The following is a 23,783-nucleotide window of genomic DNA, read 5'->3' as shown; positions in this document are numbered from 1 at the left end:
ACTTTGGCTGAGATTTTTCTTTTTTTCTTGTTTTTTCAATTGGTTCTGTTTGCAGCAAATGTAGCTGTCCCAGCCAGCGACAGAAGCTAAAAGAAACTATGTTGGTTATTCAGCAACCAGTTGGTTATTCAGTTTGTTATTCATTCTTCTCACATTCCAGAAGCATGAGCATGCCAGGTTAAACCTGTGGAGATAGATGTGCACCACCGTGCAATGTATATAGTATTTTTAAAGAATACAGTTGTTCCTATTCGTCTGCATTTTCCACATTCCTTTATATAACGCTATATTAAACAGTACTTGGTTGTGAGCACATATCTGCAGGCAGATTTTCAGGCTCTTGTCTAATGACAATATGTATTGTACTGACTTCTTGACACTTTGAATTATTCACAATATCTGTAGTGGTAAGGGTCTAGTCTTTTGAGAAGGTCAGAAACACCTGGATAATGCAGATTACCATGGCATCTTGCAAGATCAGGCTCTTCTACTAAAAATGTTGGTATTAAAAATCTAGTCCTGTTTGGTAGTTAGAACAGAAATATTAAAAGAAGTCATTCATTAATTTCTGGAGATTAATATTAATGTATGATGAAATATATGTGATACTGGGACTACATGAACATTTGCATTTCAAAATCTAAATTTAAGAAGAAATTCACTGTTTCATAGTTGTCTGGACAAATGGGGCTGGAGTTCAGAACTAACATTTTCTCAGTGAGAAATGTGGGCCTTAACTGACTCTAATGATAACCTTAATCCAGCTTGAAATGTTGTAGCCACTGGCTTTGAAGTTTATTTTAGACTGAGTAGGGAAGGTAGCTCGTGAGTAGAAAACATCTTCAAGTGACATCCAAGTGGCTTTGAATACTTGAATTTAACTCACATATCAAGTCTACTAGATCTTCATCCCCTCTACCACCTTTTATTTCTTCCTTTTTTTTCCCTTTGGCATATCCTTCTTGTTTGGTTGGTTCCTTGATTGATGCTTGGTTGTATCCCGTGATCATTTATTCTGAACTTTTTTTGCATTAGCATCTTATCTCCATCTCTAAGTTGATACTGCTTCAGAGCTGATCCAAACTCCACTGAAATACCCAGAAATGACCAAGTTTGGATTACACCTCTATCTCTATTCATCTTGTCCATCTGGTTTTCTTTCTTTTGTTTTTATAGGAGTTCCTGCTTTCTTTACTGTTGTTACTATCTTGCCTGCCTTCCTCTTTCAGTTCTTCTTTGCTTACAAAAAGGCAAAAAAAAAAAAAAAAAAAAAAAAAGGCAAAAGAAAACCCCAACAGGAAGAATATTAAATATTAGCTTCCTAGTTTTGTTGTAGCAAAAAGAATCTGGTCCTTTTTTTGATTATCAGATCTTTAGATCTTTCTGTCAGCATGAGTTTTACAGGAGAATTTAAATACATGCATTAGAATTGTGCTTCCCTTCTGTTCCCCTTTCAAATGTGATTCTTTCTAATCTGTGTAAATGCTGAAAGAGACCCAGAAACTGGAGTTTGGATTTGAAATGTGTCAGCAGTCTGTGAGGCATCACAATACAACCTGCCCATGCAATCTGGAGATAATACTGCACAGTGTTGAAGCAGACATGAGATCATACAATTGTTTTAAGAACAGGTTTACAACATGCAATTTTCAAGAAGTAAGAAACATATAAATTGTCTTTTACTATGACTGCATATGTTTTCAACATCATGCTTAATAGCCTGAGACTTGTGCAAACAGAAACAGGAGTGCAGTGACTGTCTGAAAGACTGTGTATTTTGGAGAGGATGCAAGATTCTTTTGTAGCGATGCTGATCACCTGTGATCTGTTATCTGAAACTCTGAGACCTGGAGTTTGAACTCGTAACTGTTTTGATAAGAAAAAGAAAATGCTTGGTGGCATCCCCTGTAATGTTTAGTTGTATTGTCATTTTATGCTTTCTGCAGGAAAATCTCAGTAACCCCGTAAACAGTTTACACCTGAGTATCTTAATGTTGCAAATGCTTTAGATACATATTTTCCTGTAGGCAAGTAAGTAGAGTCATTGAAATCAAAGGGACTTCCCATGCTTATCAGGAAACATGTACCCCAGCACTTTCAGGAGTGAGGTCCTCTCCAGCGAGAGAGGGAAAAAGTGACACAGAGTGAGGGAAGAGTAATCCAGAAAGACTTATCTTCCTTGTATTCTCCTTGCTGTTAGTTCTCTCCAGACCAATAAGCTGATCCTTTACTTCATAGGTGGAATTATTCAGGCATTACTGAAAATACATAAATATGAAGATAGTGAGGAAGTGAATATTTTATTCTGATGTTTTATACCATGGCCTTAACAAAACAAAAACAATCTATATGTCACATAAAATAGGCAGCTGGAGTTGACAGTATATGTGAACAGAAATGTCTGCAAGTGCAATGTTCCCTCCAAATTGTGAAGCATTATTATGTGATTGCCTCATTTAGTGATTAATTCTTTACTGCTTGCTTATGTAGAATAAAACTGTATTTCATTTGAGTCAGCTGGATAAGGAGCACAAATATGGTGATTTAAATTTGCCAGCGACGAAGCAGTTGCAGATATGTCAAACTGCTGTCTTATTATACTTTAATATTAGACAGAAAGTCTTAGAGTTAATAAATCTGAAGATGGAGGGATCTTATTTATTTATTTATTTATTTATTTATTTATTTATTTGCTGTAATGTCATAAGTCCTCTGCAGAAATTAGTTATACTTTATGTATTTTTATCTGCTTTTTAAAATTTATTTGTAAGGCAAAATATTCCTTTGTATGGCATTTGATTTGATAGAGACTGTATTATTCCAGCAGTTTTATAGTCTTCCTTTCTTTTAGTGGGTTATTCTGAATGCGCTTGGGCAGATAGCTTGCCTCAAACCCTCCTGGCATCCGGAGTCTTGTTCTCCATGCAACCCTGCTGGAGCCAGCAGAGTGGCTACGAGTGCAAGGTGGGATGTGGAGGAACAGGCCAGAGCTCTTGTGCGGCGTTCTGCTTCATTGCTGGGAAAAATAAGCTGCATTAATTTGTGAATTATTTCATTTATTTTTATCTTTTGGTAGTAACTTGCATCAGGACTGAATTTTCTTGCAGGCAGATCCCCTTTGAGTCCCAGATAGCTCCTTGGATAACATTACATTGTATTGTTTGTCTTTGTCTATTTTTTTTGGCTGAATTCAACTGATGTCTGTGCATTTTCTCATACAAGGCTACGAAAAGTCTCGAAGCTTAAACAACATAGCTGGCTTGGCAGGCAATGCTCTGCGACTGTCTCCAGTAACATCACCCTACAGCTCACCTTGTCCTCTAAGGCGCTCTCGGTCTCCTATCCCTTCTATCTTGTAAACCAGATGGCGTCAATCGGCTACTTAGTATTAATTCAAATACTGTTTACGCATAATGGAAATAAATGTAGCGTTAACTATAGGCTCCACAAATATGGTATAAAACTCCTGCATGATAACTGTCAGTAGTAAAAAATGCCACTTGGATAGCTGAAGGTTTCTATCTTGGCTTTTAAAAATTACCTAAGGCAGTGCTTCTCCTTTTATCTGCTATATTGTCCTACTCTCCTGTGGCAATAAAAGGACAGTTAGTGGATGCCATTGGCCAGTATACTCCATAAATAAGTATATTTTTCAGGGAGATATATTTTAGTGCTTCCAATTAACTATCAATCACTCCATTGAACCTTCATTTCTTGTGACTCTGCTCCATCCCGAAGATGTCTGGAATTGTGTCTTGGTTGCGCACAGTGTGACTCAGGTCTGCTCATTTGCATGGACCATCCTGTCCCCATCACTTGACAAGCCGTGTTGCCGATTACGGAGACCACAGATGGCTCTGGATATGTGTTCTTGCATTGTACCATCCTGCTGAAATGAAAGCACTGATAAACTGGTCTGCATGTGGGATTGTTTTTATTTGTTTAACCTTTTCCTTTTTTTATTTTTTATTTTTTAAACGAACTACTTGTTTATAAATGGCTTTATTTCTTGATTAACTTACTTTGGTACTAGATTGCTGTATCAGAGTTCTGAATGTCTCCGGTTGTTTGCACACAGATAACTGCAAAGAGGTTGTCATTACTGGTTACACGCAAGCAGAAGCCAGATCTCTTTCTTAATGGCTTGGGGAAGGCACAAAACATGCAAGAAAGGTAAACGCCATCCAGGCTTGCAATTTTAAGCTAGCAAGTGCTGCTTGGTGCTGTAGTCATTTCTCTACTCCAGGGTTCTTCAACATTTTCAGAGGCTGAGTACCAGCTGAGTACCAAAAATCAAGATTATTGGATTATTTTTGTACAACTGTAGGAGGGTCGTAGTTCTCAAGTGGGTTTTTTTGACCAGCCTTATACCGCTGGCTCATGAGCTTCAAAAATTTCTTCAGTCAATGTTTTTTGAGGTGCTTTGTCCTATATGTTGTTTGTCTGTCTGTTTTGCAGCCTGTCTACTGTATTCTCCATCTGTCTCCATACAGCACTGAGATACTGTTAAAATGCTCCCCTCTTTTAAGATTATCTAAGGACATTTTTCTCCTTTTCTCTTTTTTTATGTGGACTATACATACATGTATAGATAAATATATTTATATATATATTTCAAGTGCAAGTTAGTATCATTTAGACTAACTCATGTGGGCACTATGAAGATTTTTTGAGTGGAATTTAGCAATGATTTTATAGTTCTGACCAGTTGCCTATTGCATGACCATCAATCCTGCTTCCTAGCAACCAACATCCATTACATTTTGAAACCGTATCTCCTCTAGTGGCTTTTTCTTTCAATCTGAACATATGTTTATGCAATAGGACAAACACCATAGTGGATTTTATATTCTGGGCTGGTGAGGAAAAATTATCATAAAGCAGATATTTTGAACTACATGGGGAAGACCATAACTCACCGAATCTTAAAATATCCTTGAGACTGTTGAATAATCCCTGATTGTCGTGTTTTAATTTTTGTTAGGAAGAGAAATATAACTTATTGTTGACCATGTAACATGTTCTCCTGTATATAGCCTAGCCCAACAGCATGATCTGCATGTCAGAATCCTTGTATAATAATGTATTTATCGAAGTATACATTTCTGATATTTAGAGATGTACATTTGTTTAGTTTTGGTAAAATATTGTCAATAGATAATTGCAAACAGCTTTTAGCAAAGGAATTAATATAATATCTGGTGCTGCTGTTATATTAACTACAGTGTTGTACAGAATTTATCATGGATTTTTGACTGCTGAAAAAGGGACAATGGAATTTAGCCATACCAAGGACTGTACTGGAAAGAGACTCCTGCTGCTGAATGGGCCCTGATAAACAGCTCACGCCTTGAGGAGGTCACTGAGACTTTACACGGGAAGTAGAGCTTGTGAAGGAAGATTAAAGACCGCTCGTAATTACTGCTGCCAGTGGAAGGGGTGCCAAGTCACTGTTGATGAGCCAGCTGTAAATAAAATGTGTGTGCATGGAATATCAGTTTTTATCTATATCAAGGAAAGCTGAGTTCAAGTCATCATTGCTAAGACTCCATGCAAAGACCCACACCCCTATGTATATCCTTCCTGGTTCCCGCAGTAAGCTGTGCTGTGGATCATACAAAGACACACACCTATAATGATAGTGATGTAAACTACATCTGTCTTGACTTGCATCATAATATTGGTATATTTTGCAAAGGTCACAAATATGGACAGAGTAGGTTTGCATAAATCTTTGCTTCCTGCGTTTGCCATGATCTATATTTATATGAATTCTAGCGTACATGCCAAATCTTAGTTTACTTTTCACTTGATAAGAGAAATGTGACTGCAGACAAACATCACTGACTTTGTTCACAGCACACAGTCTTTTTTCATTGTTACCTCAGACTATCAATATTATGAGAGATAAAATTCTGGCAGCAAGAATTTCTTTTTTTATTAAAAGTGTTGCAAACTCAACATCAGTAAGTATGTAAGATGTATTAAAATAATATCCTAAAAATGTATATTTTACATAAAAGAGATATTCTTTGATCAGTTACTTTTTGTGATTTTTGTGGTAAATGGAACAAGTCTATTCTATGTTTATGAAGCATTGTAGTGGTACGATGTGATAATTACGTTCTCTCCATCCTATTCAATGAGAAATTCTCCAGAATTTGTTTGTCACCCTGGTGTCCCGATTGTAGGGACATATCCCAATTGTGAAACTCTGTATCGTGGAACTTCTGTGAACATGTCAAGGTGCATGCACAATCCTGGTGGAAACCAGTGGAAATGTAATATCTGAATTGGAGAATAAAAGGCAAAAGATCTGGGGAGGAACTTGGAACACACCTTCTGACGTGGCTCGTGCGCTTTCTTTAGCTCTGTTGGTCCTTTCTGTGCCATTGGCCATCCTTATGATTTTCACACCAGTTTCCTGGGTACGTGAGGAGCTAACCCAAAGACTAGCATGAACTGGCTTTTACACCAGTTTAAGTTCTACCTTCTTGTTAATGATGCCACACCTTGTGCAGAAATAGTAATTGGGATAGATATCATGGATTCGATGCAGTTTTAGCATGTCCTGATATGAAGTGAACCTAAAAAAAAAACAATCCTAGAGATGATAATTAAAACTCCTAGTCTTTCAGTCATCACCCAAAAACTCCTTGCTTTTTGGGTGATTACTGAAATCCCTGAATACTCAAGCAGAATATCCGAGAGTGATGATCAGAGAGACTGTCACTGGACCGTGTTTAGTTCAGGAAGATATTTCAGAAGAGGTACTGGGATTCTAGAAATGATTCTAGAAAGCATGCTCAAAACTGTTCACATTTTGGAAAATATGTTAGAGAGCTCTGTTACAAGAGCTCTGTCTGCTTAGTTTACTGAAATTCAGAAGGTATCTCAGCTGTCCTATGAGTAGTACCTGCATAAAGAAGAGTTTTTTCTGTTTAGCTGCTCCTCTGTCCCAGACAAGCTTAGAGCTCCTTCCAGTCATGTCTCTCTTGCATCTGTCCCCCACAGCGAACTCAGCTCCCGGAGGGAAAGGTCTTTCCTCGCTGCTACCTGAGAATAGTTAGATGTCCAAAATGGGATCCAAATAGTGGTACATGGTGCTGCACAAGACAGTAGGAAGCAGTAATGGCCATGGTGTGGCTGAAGCCTTCTTCTGCATCTTGAGGTAAGGAGGTTGAATCAGGACCTCCACAAATACAGGATATGGAGTCCAGACTGGCCTGATTGCAACTGCTTGTATTCCATGAGAGAGCCAAGCGTATTTTAAAAAATGTATAGAAGACAAGGTGAGTCTGCTAACTATTCATGCGTCAAACTCTCATGTGACTTCCCTGAGAGGAAGAATTTGTTTAACCATCAGTCTTCAAAGGCCTGGACCCATGAAAGTTCATGGAGGTAGCTGGTCTGTGTCTGGAAGGGATGGGGATTTTCATTGGAGGTGGAACAGCAAGGTTTTGATCCCTCTAACTGAGGAAGATTTTGAGACTTGAGCTCCATTTTTGGAATAACCCAGTTCTTATAATGCAGTTACTGTATAAAAGGCTGCACATTTGCATCCACTTTCTTTCTTGGCCATCTTTTAAAAATGTATGAGTAAACTGGTATTTCATAAAAGGGGAATGTCACCCTGACAGTTTTTTGGACTTAGACAGAACATACCTACCAGTCCCCAAAGGCATTTCAGCACTGGAAATGTGGGCCCTGAGAATCCGATAGTCATGGAAGATCAGTTGTGGGGATTTCTGGTCTGCTTGAAAAGTGTAAACAATTTGTTAAGTATTGTATAAATAAGGCTTGATGGTTGGAAGTCAAAACTAGTTAAACTCAGCCTAGAAATAAGGTTTGAACCAATGTATCCATCAAGACAGGCTGCCATAAAGAAACTATAAAACTGTAATATTTATTGAGGAGATGAGCAGATTTATGGGACTTTGAACACATTTATCATTCTTGTGAGACTTTGTTCAGCACTGAGAAAACTTTGCTGTTCCAGCTGTTTCTGTGACACAATATTAGTAATGTTGTAGGTATATTCTGCAAACTGGAGCCAGAATTGCTAAGAGACATGCAGCTAAACAAATTGAGATCAAGCTGTGTGTCAGGGGGCTTTTTCTTGTGTGAAAAAAGTGTTGCTCCTAAATGTCCTCTTACAAAAGATTTGGATGAAACTGTTAAAAGACAGGGAATTTTAAGGAGGCCTCTGTGGAGAATGGTTAGTGAAAACTAGAGCTGGAAGGGAGCTATCTAACAAGAGCAAACGTGCTGGCATATTTTAATGGGAAGGTATGAATTAAAAAGTCATGAATGAATTAAACTATATGAAAGAAGAGGGCATTTTATCATTAGAATAAATCATACACAGATAAAGAAAATTGGAATGGAGTGAAAAAAGTGAAAATGAATATATTAATATGCTGTATTACAAGCTGTGTCTTGAACAATTCCATAATAGATACTTTGAGCACTAACTGAATGAGAAGAAATTAGGAAAAAAAAGCAAAGGTTTCAGGCAATTTGAAGTTATCAGAAATATTAATATAATACATTATTTTCTATTTGGAAATGCTTTTTATTAATTTATAAAGAGATGAATCATTTTAAAAACGATGATTTCTTTTTCTAAGTGAAGTATTGGCTCATGAGCAAAGACAGAGCTTTTGGTGTATGTGCCCTAGTGTTGCCTACGTAACCTATGTGATCATTACCAACATTTTCCTTCTACTTAGCTGCATTTCTTGAGCTGCTACCTCTGGGATGGGTTGAGATTGCAGAGGTTTCTGATTCTTGGATTCTCTGTCACACTTCAGCTCTGTGGGAGGAAAATCTGTGCACGGAGACTGGCTGGGAGCCCTAATTTGAGAGATGCAGAGACCCAGGCAGTGGAAAGCCCCAGAGCCCCAGTTTATGGGCAGCTTCTCCATGCTTTTTAGCAGAACACACACGCCTCCCTCAAGCCTCGGCAGCCCCCTCTCCAAAATGCAGCCTTCTGCTGCTTGTATTTTTTTCTTCTCCAGCACATGTTGATGAACAGCTGACAGGTTTCAGAGTCATACTTTCACAGTTTCACATTCACATATGGTAATATTCTAGCATAGATTTGTGATTTTTTTTTTTTTAAAGAAATGAGGTGGGCATTTTTTGAAAATTCTCACATGCAGTGCATTTCATTTTAATACCTTTGTGTCTGCTGTATGACTGGAGGTAGACTGGATATAGTCCAGGTGGTAGACTGGAGATCAGTATAAAGATGGGGCCATAGTTAGGCTATATTGAAACTTAGAGGGAGTGTTCAATTTGTGCTCTGCAACTGGTTATAATAGAACTGCATCTGCCTTTTACTGTCACATGAAGGGCTTAAATCCCCCCAGATGGGATTTGAGGATAAGCTGCTAGGGCATGTCAGAGACTTATATTTCATTTCTTCTCTATGGAATGATTGTAGCTCCTACTGGACTGTAAACATGAAGTATAAAATGAAGAAAAAAAATTGGGGGGGAAATACTAGGAATGGAGATGGTTATAATCCATCATTGTCTTACAGAATGGTGCAGGCACCTTTGCTTTAAAACACTGAAAGCAGATGATTTTCTTTCATCTTCTTCAGAGCAGCATTAGATTTGCCTGAGGTGCTGAAAGACTGAAGCAAGAAAGTGTAAGTTGTTCCCCTTGCCCTGAAAACTGCTTATTTGCAACAGCAGCAAGATCAGTTTTATTTAAGCAGCTTGGACTTGGCAATGAAACAATGCAAAGATCCATCAATCCAAAGAAGAGTAAACTGTAGCCACATTATCCCATTTGTTTGACTCTAAAAATAGATTTTTAGGCTTCTACAGGGATTTCCTTGCTTTGTGACTAAATGCTGAATTGGGGATTTATGGAAATCCTATTTTATTCATAGCTATAAGTGTTGTTGGTTTAATGCAGCATTTTGAGAGTCTTAAGACATTGTTTACTAGGACTTTTTATTTTGCTGGAGAAAACGGGCTTCTTCTCAACTGAAATGTTGGGAAGGAAGGAAAACAGAGTACTGAACGATGTAGTTTTCTTGACCTCATAAAGAAGCTGCTGTAAGTACCTGCTGCTACACAGTAATAAAGACACACAGCTTTCCCTGTGTCAGTGTCTTGACACGGGCTGTAGCTTTTCTGCTCTGAAACTGCTAAACTTAGTGCTGGTTAGAAATCACAGCAACAAATTTCATTGTTTCTGTTGTTGTAGCCCTTGCTCAGTCTTTGCGAATTTAGCTTCAAATTCGAGAGTAATGGAGCAATGTAGAGTTTGACCACACTAAGTCTGAGCTCAGAGGAAAGCCTCATGCCAAGTCTGGCTGTAATGAAGAGTTGTCTTAGCCCAGGGCAACAAGTTCTTGGTTTGAAGTAGCCTCACTGAGAAGAATGGCAAAAACTCCCTTTGACTTACTTCAGAGGAAGCAGGTCTGGGAAAGCATGTGGTCTGTATCACAGATCTGCTATGGTGATCATCATCGATTTCTGGGTGCCAGTGGCCTTCGGGATTTGCTGCTTGCGGCTTTGATCTGTCTTCTCCTCTGCTTTCCTGCATGCCCCAGCAAGGCTGTGGCTGTGGCTGCAGCAGAGGGGTCCACATGCAGGGTATCGATGGGGCTGGGAAGTTTCAGATGCAGGGAGGAGGAGGAGGAGAAGAGGAATAAAAACACATCAACCAAAGGGGACTAAAACAATCTCAATGAATTACCTCCAGCGGGTGGCAATACCAGTCTCTCTGGCATGCCTGGTGCCTCCTCCAGCCAAGCCACTTGGCTTTCTGCAAGGCTAAATAAAAATGATGAATCATCTCAAAAAACTCATTTTACCCACATCTGAGGCTTCTGTTTCTGGATAGGACAAATGGATCACTTTGAGTACTTAGGGGCCAAAAAATGTAGCTGGAACTGGAAGGTTAACGGGAAGATGGCAAATCTTGATGAGTCACACCTCAAGTGTTTGTCTAAATGGGGACACTGAAGAAATTGAAATTGCATCAATTAAAAATATGCATTCAACATGCTTAAATTAAACCTCTTTAAATGCCCCAAAGAAGACTGTTACTCATGTCATAGCATCTCAGAAATATAGGGACCTAAATAATATCATTATATCCTCAAAGCTTTACATCAGATGCTATGACTCCTTGAGAATGTGAGTAAAGCTTCTTCCTAAATGTTTTATTGATAAACTCTTCTAAAGATACCACTAAATGTAGCTCAAAGTGATTTTTTTTTCTGTTTTCCCTATCTTCAGAGAGATCATTCAACTATCTTCCGAGGGTTGTGCATAGAGAGGCAACGTGCTTTTGCACCAGGACCTCACTCTCCTGCTGCCTTAGGTGCTTTCATAGAAGGGCAGTGGAGATTCCCCTCACTGCCCACAGAAATACTCTCTTTTTCATCCCTTATATTCCTATTAGAAGAGGAAGGGGGATTGTTTTCCTTGTCCAAATGTCTCTTTTCTTGAACCAAGAAGTAAATCTCTGAGAGGAATCTTCTCTGTTTAATGATGACTTCCTGCACAAGCATTTGGCTAAATGAGAAGCCTTAGCAGAGTTTACATTTCTTGCATGACTGCTTACTCTTCTCCTGATCCTACTACATGGATTATTCCACCTGTTTTTTGCAAGCATTTTTCACTGCTGTGTGCCTTCCAGCCTTCCAGCCCTTCCTTAGCTTCAACTCTGCCCATCTTGTACACCAGATTTATCCCCAGACCTTTCCTTTCTCTTAATTGGAGTAGAGCTATGGACAAGCACAGGAACTACTGGGAAGGGACTGTGAGTGATAAGGTAAGTATGATTTGGACCTTATTCCTAAAAGTAGAGGAGCACAGCACTCGGTCTCCTGGTAAAACTTGTTAGAGATGTGCCAACATCTGTATTAGTTTCAAAAAACCGAACAGCTCCTTTTGTTTGGTCACCACAGCTGGGAACATCAAATCAGTTGCTGAAATTTGTAGTAACAAAGGCATGTTTTAGGTAGCACCACCATAGGTGAAGAACAGTTTGCAAGTAGAATATAGCCAGTGCCAGGGACACTGCAAAAAGACATGCCAAGAACTTATAGAAAAGACCACTTAGAAACTGAATTCAGAAATTAGTTTTTTTCCAACCACTTATTTACAGAGCTATTGATTTATCAATCAATATGATAGTACTGAGCAGACTGAAGTGCTGAATATTTTCAAATTTATCAAAAATAATGACAAATACTAACGTGATCCTTTATCATTTTTGTAAAGGCTAGTTGGAATACTAAATTGCCTTCAGACCTGAAAATAAATTCAATGATGAAAATATGTACATCAGCTAAATTAATGTCAGGGGATAAATATCCCCCAAGGATAACTATAATTACTTAATTTAAGAAATGTTTTTATATCGACCTTAGAATGAAGCCATTTATTAAATTTTATTCATAATCCTGTCATAATAGAAGGCTGTAATTTCCAAACTCCTACTACAGGAAAGGCTGTTTCACTTGCTTGAATTTGAGTCATTAGGCCGTAGCTGCTAAGTTTTTGATTTAGTCATTTCTGGATCGCCTCTGTTCACTGGGATTACTAGACAACCTTCAGGTGCATGCATGACTCCTGCTTATGCATCCACCCTTAAACTGTGTGCTTTCTCCATGTTTTCAACTGAGCATAAGAGCCATCCATCACAGAGGTATTTTGGGACAGGCACCACTGGGATGTACCTTGCAGCACAATGAAGACAAATTAATCGTTTGCAGGTTGCAGTCAGTCCCAGGGATGTCTTGTCACACTGACTGTGCTCCATGGGGCTGTTGCTACCACACCTAGGAGAAAGAAAGAGACTGGGACTGGAAATGTCCATCTTCTTGTAATGCTGTCTGCATAGATGAGAGATGAGAGGTGCCAACACCTCGTACAACCAGTGCTAAGCTTTAATTCTCTCCATTATGGAAAAGATCAGAGCAGGCCGTTGTGAAAGGTGGACAACCTGTGTAGGAGAAGACTGTGGTGTTACAAATGCATTTGGGCATCCTTTGGGTCTGATTATAGACTTGCAGCTGGACATCTTTTGGGGACACAGCGATGGTGTGTAAAGTGTAGTAAATGTAGCAGCATTCAAACTTTAATGTTAGTCTGTGCAATTACTAACAGAAGTTCTTACAAGTCAGACATAATGTGATGTTTGAACAAGAAACAGTGTTATATGACAGCCACAAAGCTGCTATAGAACAGATCCGTTTCCCCTTATCCTGAGAATTTAATGTGTTTTCTTCTGTGCACCTCTGTGAGTTGCACTCACAGAATCACTTTAAAACTGAACTCTGTGCTGAACTCTGTGCTGCAAGCACTGAAATGTGTCGGTGTCCTCTCCGCAATTCCTGTCTCACCTCAGTTGCTTTGCATAAAAGTCTCATAGTCATAAAAATATTCTTCTTGAATAATGCCACTTCCCTGTGTTTTACAGTATCATATACGCTGGCTGTACGGCATGTGCAACAAGATAGTGAGAGGCACAGGATCTTCATTAAATCTCATTTTATGATTACACTCTTGGAAGTTCAGCAGTAAAGGTGGTAAGATCACTGATATGTTTTCCATAGAGGGAAAAGAAGTTCACCTTTTTCCCTGTTGTGGAAAAACAATGCATTTGGAAGCTGGTAGCTGGCCAGGTGACCTGAGGAGTAGAAGAGGACATATGTAGTGGGACCTGTATCCACATGTTGTCTTGGCTGCACCACAGCCTGAGGGAGCAGTTAGATGTGAGGGGCTTGTGAGGAACAGGGAAAGCATCCCCCACATTAGACTTCGTGTCGGTGGCATTCCTTCTTCCCTTCTGACAGTGTGCGTAGTGTAATGTCACCAGGAAGGCACCTTGCACGGTGCATTTGGCCACCGCAAGCAGACCAAAATCAACATGGTAATGCATGAACCTTTATGACTCTTTAAATGACTCTGTAGTCTGGATGTGGACTTCAGACCTCCAGAGGTGCAAATCATAGTGTGCACATGACTTCAGCTTCATGCTGGGATGAAAATATTCTATTAGGATCTACTTTTGGTTGTTTGAGATGACAGCAGGGTTTGTTTGGATTTTTCTTCCTCCAATCAGTCAAGCACAAATACCTAATTAAGCCTCTACCTAGGAATTTTTTTTTCCCTTTTTGAAACCCTATTTACACTTTCAAGATCAAATTTAGGCAGTTTCAAGGAGACATCAAAAGCATAGCACTTTGAAGTTGAAATGTGAGTTCTGGCTCATGCTGTAGCAGCTGCATGTGGTCTTTAGCCTCATCAGGATTACAAGGCCACCAGTGTTTCCAAATTAATTTTACATAACTTCAGATGAATATGGGTATAAAAAAGTACATTTCAAGGTAATACAAATGGCCTTCTCCCTCCGTGTGGGATTCAAACCATAAATAATCAAGGGAGAAATTCTGTCAGTTCATTTGGACTGTGGACCTCAGGTAATAGGTTTTAAAGACAACATTCTTTTTGTCAAATGTACAAGCAAGGATCCCAGGAACTCACCCTCCTACCAGTGTTTGAAGCTGAATTCACATTTCTTCTGCTTCAAAAGTAACAGCTCCCCAGAGGAAGATGCAGTCTGGATACAACGGGGGGTTTCTGTCATTAGGCACTCTGTGCTATGAGCTGCTGCCTTAGTGCTGGCCTATATAGGAGCTCACTCAGGTGAAAACATCAGGCTATTCTACTCTTTAGCCAGGAAAAGAAAAAAGAAAAAAAAAAAAAAGGAGAAAGGAAGAAAAACGAGCAGAGACTGAAGAATAAAAGTGGAGACCCTCACATTTAGGATCCTGGGTTTCACTGGAATCAGTGGACTCCTGAATGCTTCTTGTTTAGGTGGTAACTTAAATGGATATGCTCCAATTTTGGAAACCACAGCCCTGTTATTTCAGCCGCTATTGTTAAGTTGCTGTGGTCTTGACTTAAATGTCAAATAGTCATTCTGTGGTCTTGGCTTAAAGGGCAACTATGCCTCCATTTCCTTCATTTTTGAAGAAAAGGGTAATATTGCTACTCCGATCCTGAAAGTTGTGTGTAATGTAGTCTTCACTGGAAAGGTTGGACTTGGGAATGGCTCTTGTGTCCTCATATTGCTTCTAGGGGCAGAAGGAGACCAAACAGAATTCTAAAGACTTCCTTCTGTGTGTGTGGAAGAGGAATCCTGAGGAGAAGGTGGTAAACTCTCAGGACACAGATCACATCATGGAAAGTGGCTTATTCCCTGTCAGAGTTTTTCACATACAAGAAGGCTATGGTGGAACCATCGCAGGTCTCACCGTTGCTGAGACCCTCATGAGGCGGGGCAATGCTAAATCCACAGCCACATTGCACCAGTGTTAAGTGAAATAAAACATGGGAAGGGGATTTTATCCTCTCCCTCAGAGAACAATGTGCTCACTTTGCAGCAAACTGCACTTGCATTTACATATATCGTGAGCAATGCCTGTGTGAACTCACGTGTCAGCCCTTAGCTCCAAGTCACGCAGGTTGATTTCTACAGCATTCTGGAACTGTGTGGCGTGACAGGGGTTTCCATCACATTAGTCACAGCTCCCTGGGAAGGACAAGAGTGCTGCAACACCTACCTGGCAGCCAGCACCGTCTAATCCCCTTGCTTGGTGCCACAGACTGCAGTAGGTCCCTGCTCCCGGGAAAATGAGTTTGCAGTGGAGGACAAGGAGCCAGACACGTGGTCGCTACTCCTTGGGCAGCCACCCGTCAGGGGACTCATGCATCAAGGCGAGGGGAACTGGGCGCCAGAGGATAGTTGTATCCCGAGGCTATTCCTTTGGCGTATGAACCCTTTGGTCCCTGTGAATCCCTGCCTTAAATCAGACTCATTCCTTTGGAAGCCCTCCTCTGTGCACCCATCTTATGAATCAACTTACGGGCACTTTTTTTTTGGTCAAAAAAAGAAAGAAAGAAGGAGCAAAGGGGCACAGACAAGCAAAGCTATGCTTGCAAAGCACCATTCTGTGGATTTGAGATGCTCTTCTATGTAATGGTTGTCTAAAAATGTTCATAAAAAATCTCAGAAAATAAATAGTTTAAGGAAGCAAAATTTGTGTAACCTGCCCATTAGCAGACTTGCTTAATTTTTGTCTTTTTTGGAGTCTTTCATTAGAAGGCCAGCTCTTAACTGATTATATACCATCAAATTACAATAATCACAAGCCCAATCCTTTTTAAATGATATTCACAGATGGTCAATTTGATTTTTTTAATCATCTTGATCAAACCGACTTTAATATTTTCTTTTAATCTTTCCACTCAAATATATACCAGAGAAAGAATTCAGTTTCACTTTCTCTTAATATATGACATATATGATATTGAATCTCATTTCTTTCCCCTGCAGACTGCTATATATTGAAAGGATATGGATTTCTCCAACACTAAATGTTAACATCTATCACGTAAAGAAGCAATGCCATGATGTGTTCCGAGGCAATAAAGAAGCTTTCCACAGTAGTAACCACAGCATGTGGACAATGTTAAAGGTTCTCAGCCTTAGCACTTTCCTTCCTCACATGACAAGTGCTTAATGAAAGCCATTATAGGACTACAATGCTATGAAGTATTATAACCAGCTGCAGCAGTGTGAAGCAATGAAGCGGTATTTTCCATGAGAAGTCTCTGTCTACCTTCCATTAAGACAAAGTTATTGCAGAAGCTCTGTGTATTATCCCTTTCCACAGATACCCCATTTCATTTTCATTAATGCTGCTAAACATTTGCTGACATTTACTTTTTAGGTAAGCTATTCCTGACTTGACAGGGAGATATTTGTTCTGTTGAAGGCGAATAGCTCAAGGCACCAGGTATGAGCCCTGTTTCACTGGTGCAGGGGAGAGACTGAAACCAATTATTGGGCTGAGTGTTGTGCATGGTCTGAATCACAGAATCACAAAATGGTTGAGGTTGGAAGGGACCTCTAGAGATCATCTAGGGCTGAACATGAGTGTATGGTGAGTGCTGAAGAGAGATTATCTCTCTGCTGCAAATGAATGACACGCAAACATTTTCACAAGAAACCTAATAGTCATTAAAATATTCAAACAACCCTAATCTGTATTAAACACTATTCAAACACTCCTAATTGACTCAAATGCTGAATGTCTCATTTGTTCATCTATTCATAGCACAGCCTGCCTTTCTTTCTCAGGGAAGACATGCTCCTGCCACGGAGGATTAGGAGCACAGTTTTAATGTGAGAAATCAAAATGTATTGATGAGAGCAGTATACAAGCTATGAGAGGGTGCAGTGTTAGGCCGCCCACATTCGGGCAGGAGGCAACAACAGTGTCAGCTGTGGCCAGTGATCAGGGCCATCAGCTGGGCAGCCAGGTCAGCTGGACACGGGGCTGTTGCACAGGTGGGTGCAGGGTCAACAAACCCAACTGTGCATTCTGGGAGAGGGATAAAAATTTCCTTCACTTATGAAATATATAGGAAGGATTTATTTTTTCCTAAGAACTATGCCAAAATGAGGGGCAGAACTTTAAAACTTTTTTTTTTTTTTTTTGGATAGTAGCTATATAAAAGCTCCGTTTACAGTTCAAGGAAAAGAAAACACGGTAGCTCACGGCCAAGTTTGAGAACTGACAATCATCTCTCAGCTGATAAGCCTGGGGTGCAATATAGCACATTCCTGGATAGTGTCCCTGCCTTTAGCTATGGTCATTATCAGATGCCCTTTGGAGCTCTAACTGGGGATATGAGGTCCCAGCTTTAAGCATGATTGGCATCATGCTTATGGTCAGAGCAAAGTCAGACTGCAGGAAAGCAGTTAAGAAATAAGAAGGAGAAATGCAAGGACAATATCTCTTGCCTCAATTTATTTATTTATTTATTTATTTTTAATGCTTTCTTCTATCAACACGGAGCTCGCTCTTATGTAACTGTAGCTCTCTTGGTCACCATAAGAAATGGTGTAAATGGGTTTGGCAGATGCAGTCAGACTGAGGTGCTGTTTGCATGCACCTGTTCATGCCTTTTGCTTTACACACAGCCTCTGAGGTTCAGCCCGCATTTCCTGCATTGCTCAGTAGCAGCAAGGTAAGTTTAGAAATGTGTCTCTTTCCGAAAATTCACATGAAAGTACATACCAACTTGCAGGTTAGCCTCAGGCACCTTTTGGTTCTTCTCTTCAAAACAGCATCAAAATGGCAGCTGCCTTCTCGTTTTTCCAACCAAAGTAGCATGGTGATATTTTTGGGGGAGATTGCAAAGACATGAAGAGCACTAGTGCAAGATGAAATAAATATCAATTACATATAATAGAAGATGAGAATTGAAGATGAGGAAAAATAGGCTTGCAGGAAATAAAGCATTAGAGAATACTGTCATGTTCAGAGCATCTGAAGCCACCACTTAAAATGCTGTGTGCTGAAATAGGCATATTTGAACTATAGATGTATCTCTGTGCAGAGTAGGGAAAGAACAGCAAAGGTGCAAGAGAGGAAAAAAAAAAACATGCTGAGTCTTGAACTTTTACTGTAACCCACTAATCCAAAGTCTGCCTCTGAAAAGATTAATGTTCTCGAGATGTAGCTCTGAAAAAAAGTCTGGGTATCTGGATTGCCTTTTCAACTCTGAAAGTGAAACGAAAAGCTAAGCAGTAAACAAAAAAGCTATTAATTCAGGACTAATAATTCAGCTTGTAAGTTTGGCCCTTCTTACTACATTTTTGGGGAGAGGGGTATAAATAGGTACAGAAAATGATTTCCTGGAATGGATATGGGGGAAAGCAAACAATATGTATATATTTTAATGTATGGTTCAATTTTATGGATGAAATCTTCAGCACATATTCTGGACCAAATTGTTATTTTCCTATTCTTGCAAAGTTGCTTCCTGTTCTATAAATATTCATACTGATATCAGCTGGGAATGCTACTAACATAAGAAAATGGATCTAAATTCGGTTTATTTTGGGTTTGGAGTCCATGGAGTTCTGGGAGCGAAATATCTGTGTTTCATCTGTCTGTGGTTATTTGAGATTTATTATATTAATATATTCCTTTCATTGGACCATGTCCTCAATGGACCAACACTTCAGGAATAAGTATTATCATTTATGTCATTTTAAAGTTCATTTTCTACAATAATGTGCATCCACAACTTTGCATTTTCATCAATGGCCACACAATAAATATTTACTATCCTAAATGTTGCTTGTTCTTACTGTGATTGTAGTCCATTGACTTCATGTCATAGGCTGCTCAAAGTTGTATTTCTCCCAAATTAAACTGAAGTGACAGTAAAATGCAATCTCAGAAGTGCTTGCTTAGAGCAAAGCCAAAGAAGCCTTACAGGTATGAGTTGTATTAAAGAATAAATGATTCTTCATGTAAAATGTTTCACAGCTTAGACCCATATCTGGAAAGCAGAGTATGCTAGTTTTTAAAAATGTATATAATCAAGAAGCATTTTTGTCACCAGCTTAAACAAATTTATTCCTACTTTGCTCCAGGCAGACGGTTTTCCTGTGCCACCAACATAGGCTTTTTTTCACTTGACTCGTCGTGTATGTTGGCATATGTGACAAACCTAAAGAGTTTTGATAATGCCAGCATTCCCCTGAGGCCAATTTAAAATGTCTCTGGTCCTCCTCTGAAAATTTTCAGCTCCTAAGTGACCTTCATGTGGTCTTTTAAATACATTTTTCTTTAAATGTTTAAGGCACCATTCTGTGCCTAGAAAAAAAATTCTACTGGGAGCTCTCCCCTTCACTGGTACCGGGGCTGAGAAGATGACCTGCCTTGGGGTATTAATTGCTTTAATTGTCTTCTACCAAAGCCTCATCCTTAGCTGCACTTTAGAAATCTCTGGAGGTGTCAGAGATGGTCCTGCCCTGAGGAGGCAGCAATCAGTAGCTGTGGGCATTTCCAGGTAATCCTGTTCTGCCAGAAAGTGCCATGAAGTTTTTCATATGATAGGCCAAGCTCCTTGTTAATTGTATTTTAAATATCCAGGAAGATACTGATCTCCTGTTTTACTAACAGTATTGTAAAAGTTGCCCAGTTTTACAGGGAGAACTTAGAGTGTGTTTATAAAGCCCATGCTGGTAATAAATGGTCTATGTGGCACTCACAAGATTTTATAAAATCAGTCAGCTGTCCCCCTGCTCAGGGGACCAGTGTAATAAAGCTACATTTTCTCTTGCAGATGAGATAACATTTTCAGTCTTCTTGGATTTTTTCTTGTGTGTAGTTGTTATTGTTGTCTTTTGCTGTCACAAAACTTCACAACTCCTTCATCTTTTTGACCTCTCACTTTGATTTTGATCCCAGGTCTCCTGGATGTCTTTGCATAAGGATTGTTCTTGTTCACAGATGTCTCACCTAGTTCTCTGTTTCCAGGAATCTTTGGAGTCCTTCTACCCTCAGGGAACACTCAGTCTAGAAAGGGTACTAATGTGTATTCCAGAAATATTCATCTTTTAGGGCAATTTGAAAGTCTAATTTTTTACCTGAACTTGTGCTTTTCATCAGCTACATACAACCAATGTGTCTGGCTGCAATCATCCCTTATCACAAAGTTTTGCTAACTGCTTTCTTTTTTTTTTAATAAGCTTTGACTTCAGGCAGACTGTTTCAAAAGTTAAATGTGTGGATCCTATGCATAGTACATGTTGCTGCCAAAACCACTTGGTTGCAGACCCAGCAGATGAATATCAGGGCAAATATCTAACATCCTGGTTCTAAGAAATGATCCTTTTCCAGCAGAGTAGATAAGTACAATCGAATGTGTGGATTTATGCAAGACCAACTGACTTTAAATGCATTTAAAATATATGCCTAGGTGAATTGCAACTATGATTATGATCTAGACTGCCAAATAATGCATAAAAGTCTTGTAGTATATTTCCCTGTGATATTGTTTAAAGATTTCTTCCTTTACTAATTCTTCAGTCAGGCACCTAAGCAGCTTCTGATCATTTACAATAACGTACTGGAAATGCTTAATGAAGTCAGGAAAATTCTGGCAGCTTCAGACTGCTTTCAGACAGCTTCAGACTTTCTTTCAAGGGTGACTGCAGTCTCTGCTTACTAATAATTAGGTATCAGAGAAGAAAAAAAAAAATGCCAGCTGTAAATTAGCTCAGAAATAGCAACATTAAATGTTTAATGGCTCTGGAGACTGCACATCTTTGGGTTATTCAGTTACATAATTATACACACTGTTCTATCCAACAAGATTTTTCTTTTGGAAAGCTCATAACTTTATACTTCTAAATGATAGTTTTTTTATACTTTTAAAACCAGTCAAAAATGACATACAAAGCAACAGCTCCTGGCCAAGAGCGCTGACTCCCCTTTGCCGCTGCCCAGAGCAACTTGCTTCTCCACTTCACTAAATGGCAGGACCTTTTGCAAATCATGCAAAGCAGGGCCTTACAATCTGCATACACTTTGTTCTTAAGCCCTTCGTATGGGTGTAACATAGAGAAAAGCTGACAACATATTATTTTAACCGCATTAATCAAATATTCATAAACTAAATATAATTTCTTAGAATATCATAGAGCTATTTCATGCAAATGGAGCACTAGTAAATTTTTAAAACACTCAGGCCACTCCAGGCAAAAACTTTAATACGAGCACCTGAGTGACAGTTGATTTTCATGAAGAGAAATTCAGCTCTCAGAAGGAAAAAAAAAAAAAAGTGAGCATCAGGCTGGCCCACTTTGGGGAATGGCTGCTTATCTAGAAGTAGGGATTCGGAGGCGTGGAGAACATGTCACTTGCAGAGAGGCGTGAGGAAAACTCATATGCCCTAGAGCTGCTGTCTTAATCCATCTCTTTCCTGCCAAACTTCCCTTTTACAGCAGCTCAGAGTTGCTGCTGTGCTTTCTGCAGCTGTCTGGAGTCGGTCCTGTTTACAGAATAGACCCTCTTGAAATTTATTCTTTCTCCAGTATTTATGAAATATCTGTTGACTGTGGCCTTATTTCCTCTATCCCCCTTCTCAAGCCATTGTGCTAAAGAATATACTTAAATAATTAAGTTGTATACTTATAACTGTACCTTATTGATAAAGTTCTCTTCTTCTTTGTGTCCTTTTCAGTTTGATTCCCTCAGAGCTCATGATCTCTTGCATAAGGCAAGATCTTAGTTCAGAAACTGTTTTCTGCAGACTCATGGTCTAAAGTTTCTGTCCTGTAGGTAATAGTACACTTTGAGGCACCTCAGGACATAATGTGGAGAAGGTGACCAAGATCTTCAGGAGGGGCGGATGTGACTTGGCGCAAAGGCAGCCAGCAAGTCAAGTACTTGAATTTTCTTCCCTGCTTTGCTTCTGACTTTCTGTGAGATGTTAGACTTCGCTTTTATCCCATTTGTTATAATTGTATTAACATTGTCATATGCACTGAGGTCTTTATCAAAGTGAGCTTTGTAAATGTCAAAATGATGATTGTTTGGCTCCATGGCATTCTTCTGAAATGTTTACTCACATGAAAGATTCTTTTCTGTTCAGAGGTTTGAAAGATAATTTAGCTAGATGATTCCTTTCAAGTAAGGCAATCTCACATTTACCGTGGCTGGATAGAAAGTTGTTCAGTAATATCATCATATTACTAGCTTGCCATTCATGTTCTCAAAGAACATCAAAAGGGACACTTTAATACACTTACAGACTCTTTCCAGCTGGTGTATACCACACAAGACCTGTGGTTTTTTTTGTAGCAAATGCTGTGAGATTTTTAGTGTTTTATCAACCGCCTAAAGAAACATACTGAGGTGCACGTTTTGAAGAACACACAGCAGCTGGATAGCAAGGTGACAGTCATAAACAGTATGTGCTTCGACAGCAAAACACCGTGTGTTCCTGGAAAGAGCCAGATACATATAAAATCTACACTTTATGTTGCTCCTCCTTAGATATCTACAAAGGGAAATGACAGTGGGTGGCATCCGAGTTACTTCAGGCTTCCCATCTTCCATCTCTCTGCTTCCTGAAGCAGCTTGGTGAAATCCTGGTGATCAGCCCTTGGATCCATGCTTGAAGCTTGGGGATCCAGCAGGCTCTCGAGGCTGGTGGCAGAGATGTTGTCCCTTCTGGGCAGCAGCATGGATACTAAAACTAGATAAAAGCTGAAAACTGGGAAAGGATCCAAGGAGCACTAGAAACAGTTGTGCCTGATGAGAAAGCTTAGCTTGCAAGCCAAAACTCCCTAGTGCTGGCTTGTCAGATGAAAGATGCATGAGGACTGATGTCAGTCTGATGCGGGCTGTCGCATGGGTGACACAGAGCCCTCTCCTGCAGACAGACAATGGACACTCTGTGTCTGCTCAGCAGGTAGGTGCAGTTATGTCATAGGCTTGGTAGCCAATTGCTAGGCTTTAATCTTTGTTTTGAACCCAAGCCCAGAATATCCACAAAACGTCTGGACGTTCTGGGATCAAGACCAAAGTTGACAATTGTGACCGGCTGGCACAGGGTCTGTCTGTTGTGGGCAGAGAGCTTTCCTGGTGGTTGGCCCAAGAATGTGAAATTGCTGGTGTGGGAGCCCACCTCTACCTAGACACCATGTGCTCTGACAATAAGGACAACTGCTTTGACTTGTCTTCTGTAACAAACACAAACATGTTAAAAGAAAAACAAAAAATAAACATATCAAACCAAACTAAATAAAAACCTTATTAAAACTGAATGCTCCATGTAACTCAGACTTCTACCTCAGGGATAAAGAGGAGAAACAAAGCAGGGTGTGACTGATTTTTAAGTCCGTTGCCTAATGCACTATGGGCCTATTGC

The 23,783-nt window shown here is 39.6% G+C and overlaps 1 protein-coding gene across 5 annotated transcripts in view; it reads left to right on the top strand.

Annotated features, from left to right (window-relative positions):
- The window catches only part of KCNC2 (potassium voltage-gated channel subfamily C member 2), an 88,758-nt gene extending 82,460 nt beyond the window's left edge, over window positions 1-6,298 (top strand). For 2 of the 5 annotated variants that reach the window (XM_026038518.1, XM_026038514.1), the window contains one exon: window positions 3,223-4,038. In XM_026038518.1, the coding sequence (XP_025894303.1) occupies window positions 3,223-3,359 (137 nt within the window). In that variant the 3' untranslated portion in view covers window positions 3,360-4,038. Of the gene's footprint in view, window positions 1-3,222; window positions 4,039-4,078; window positions 4,174-4,458 lie in introns of those variants that run through there. The other 3 variants (XM_026038516.1, XM_026038515.1, XM_026038517.1) reach the window with 3 other exon arrangements.
- Window positions 6,299-23,783: the final 17,485 nt, after the last annotated feature.

Source organism: Nothoprocta perdicaria, unplaced genomic scaffold (assembly GCF_003342845.1).
Source record: "Nothoprocta perdicaria isolate Ctin4 unplaced genomic scaffold, notPer1 scaffold_211, whole genome shotgun sequence".
NCBI classification, from domain to species: Eukaryota; Metazoa; Chordata; class Aves; order Tinamiformes; family Tinamidae; genus Nothoprocta; species Nothoprocta perdicaria.
The sequence above is the reverse complement of the archived record's forward strand: the minus strand, read 5'-3'. Positions and strand labels throughout refer to the sequence as shown.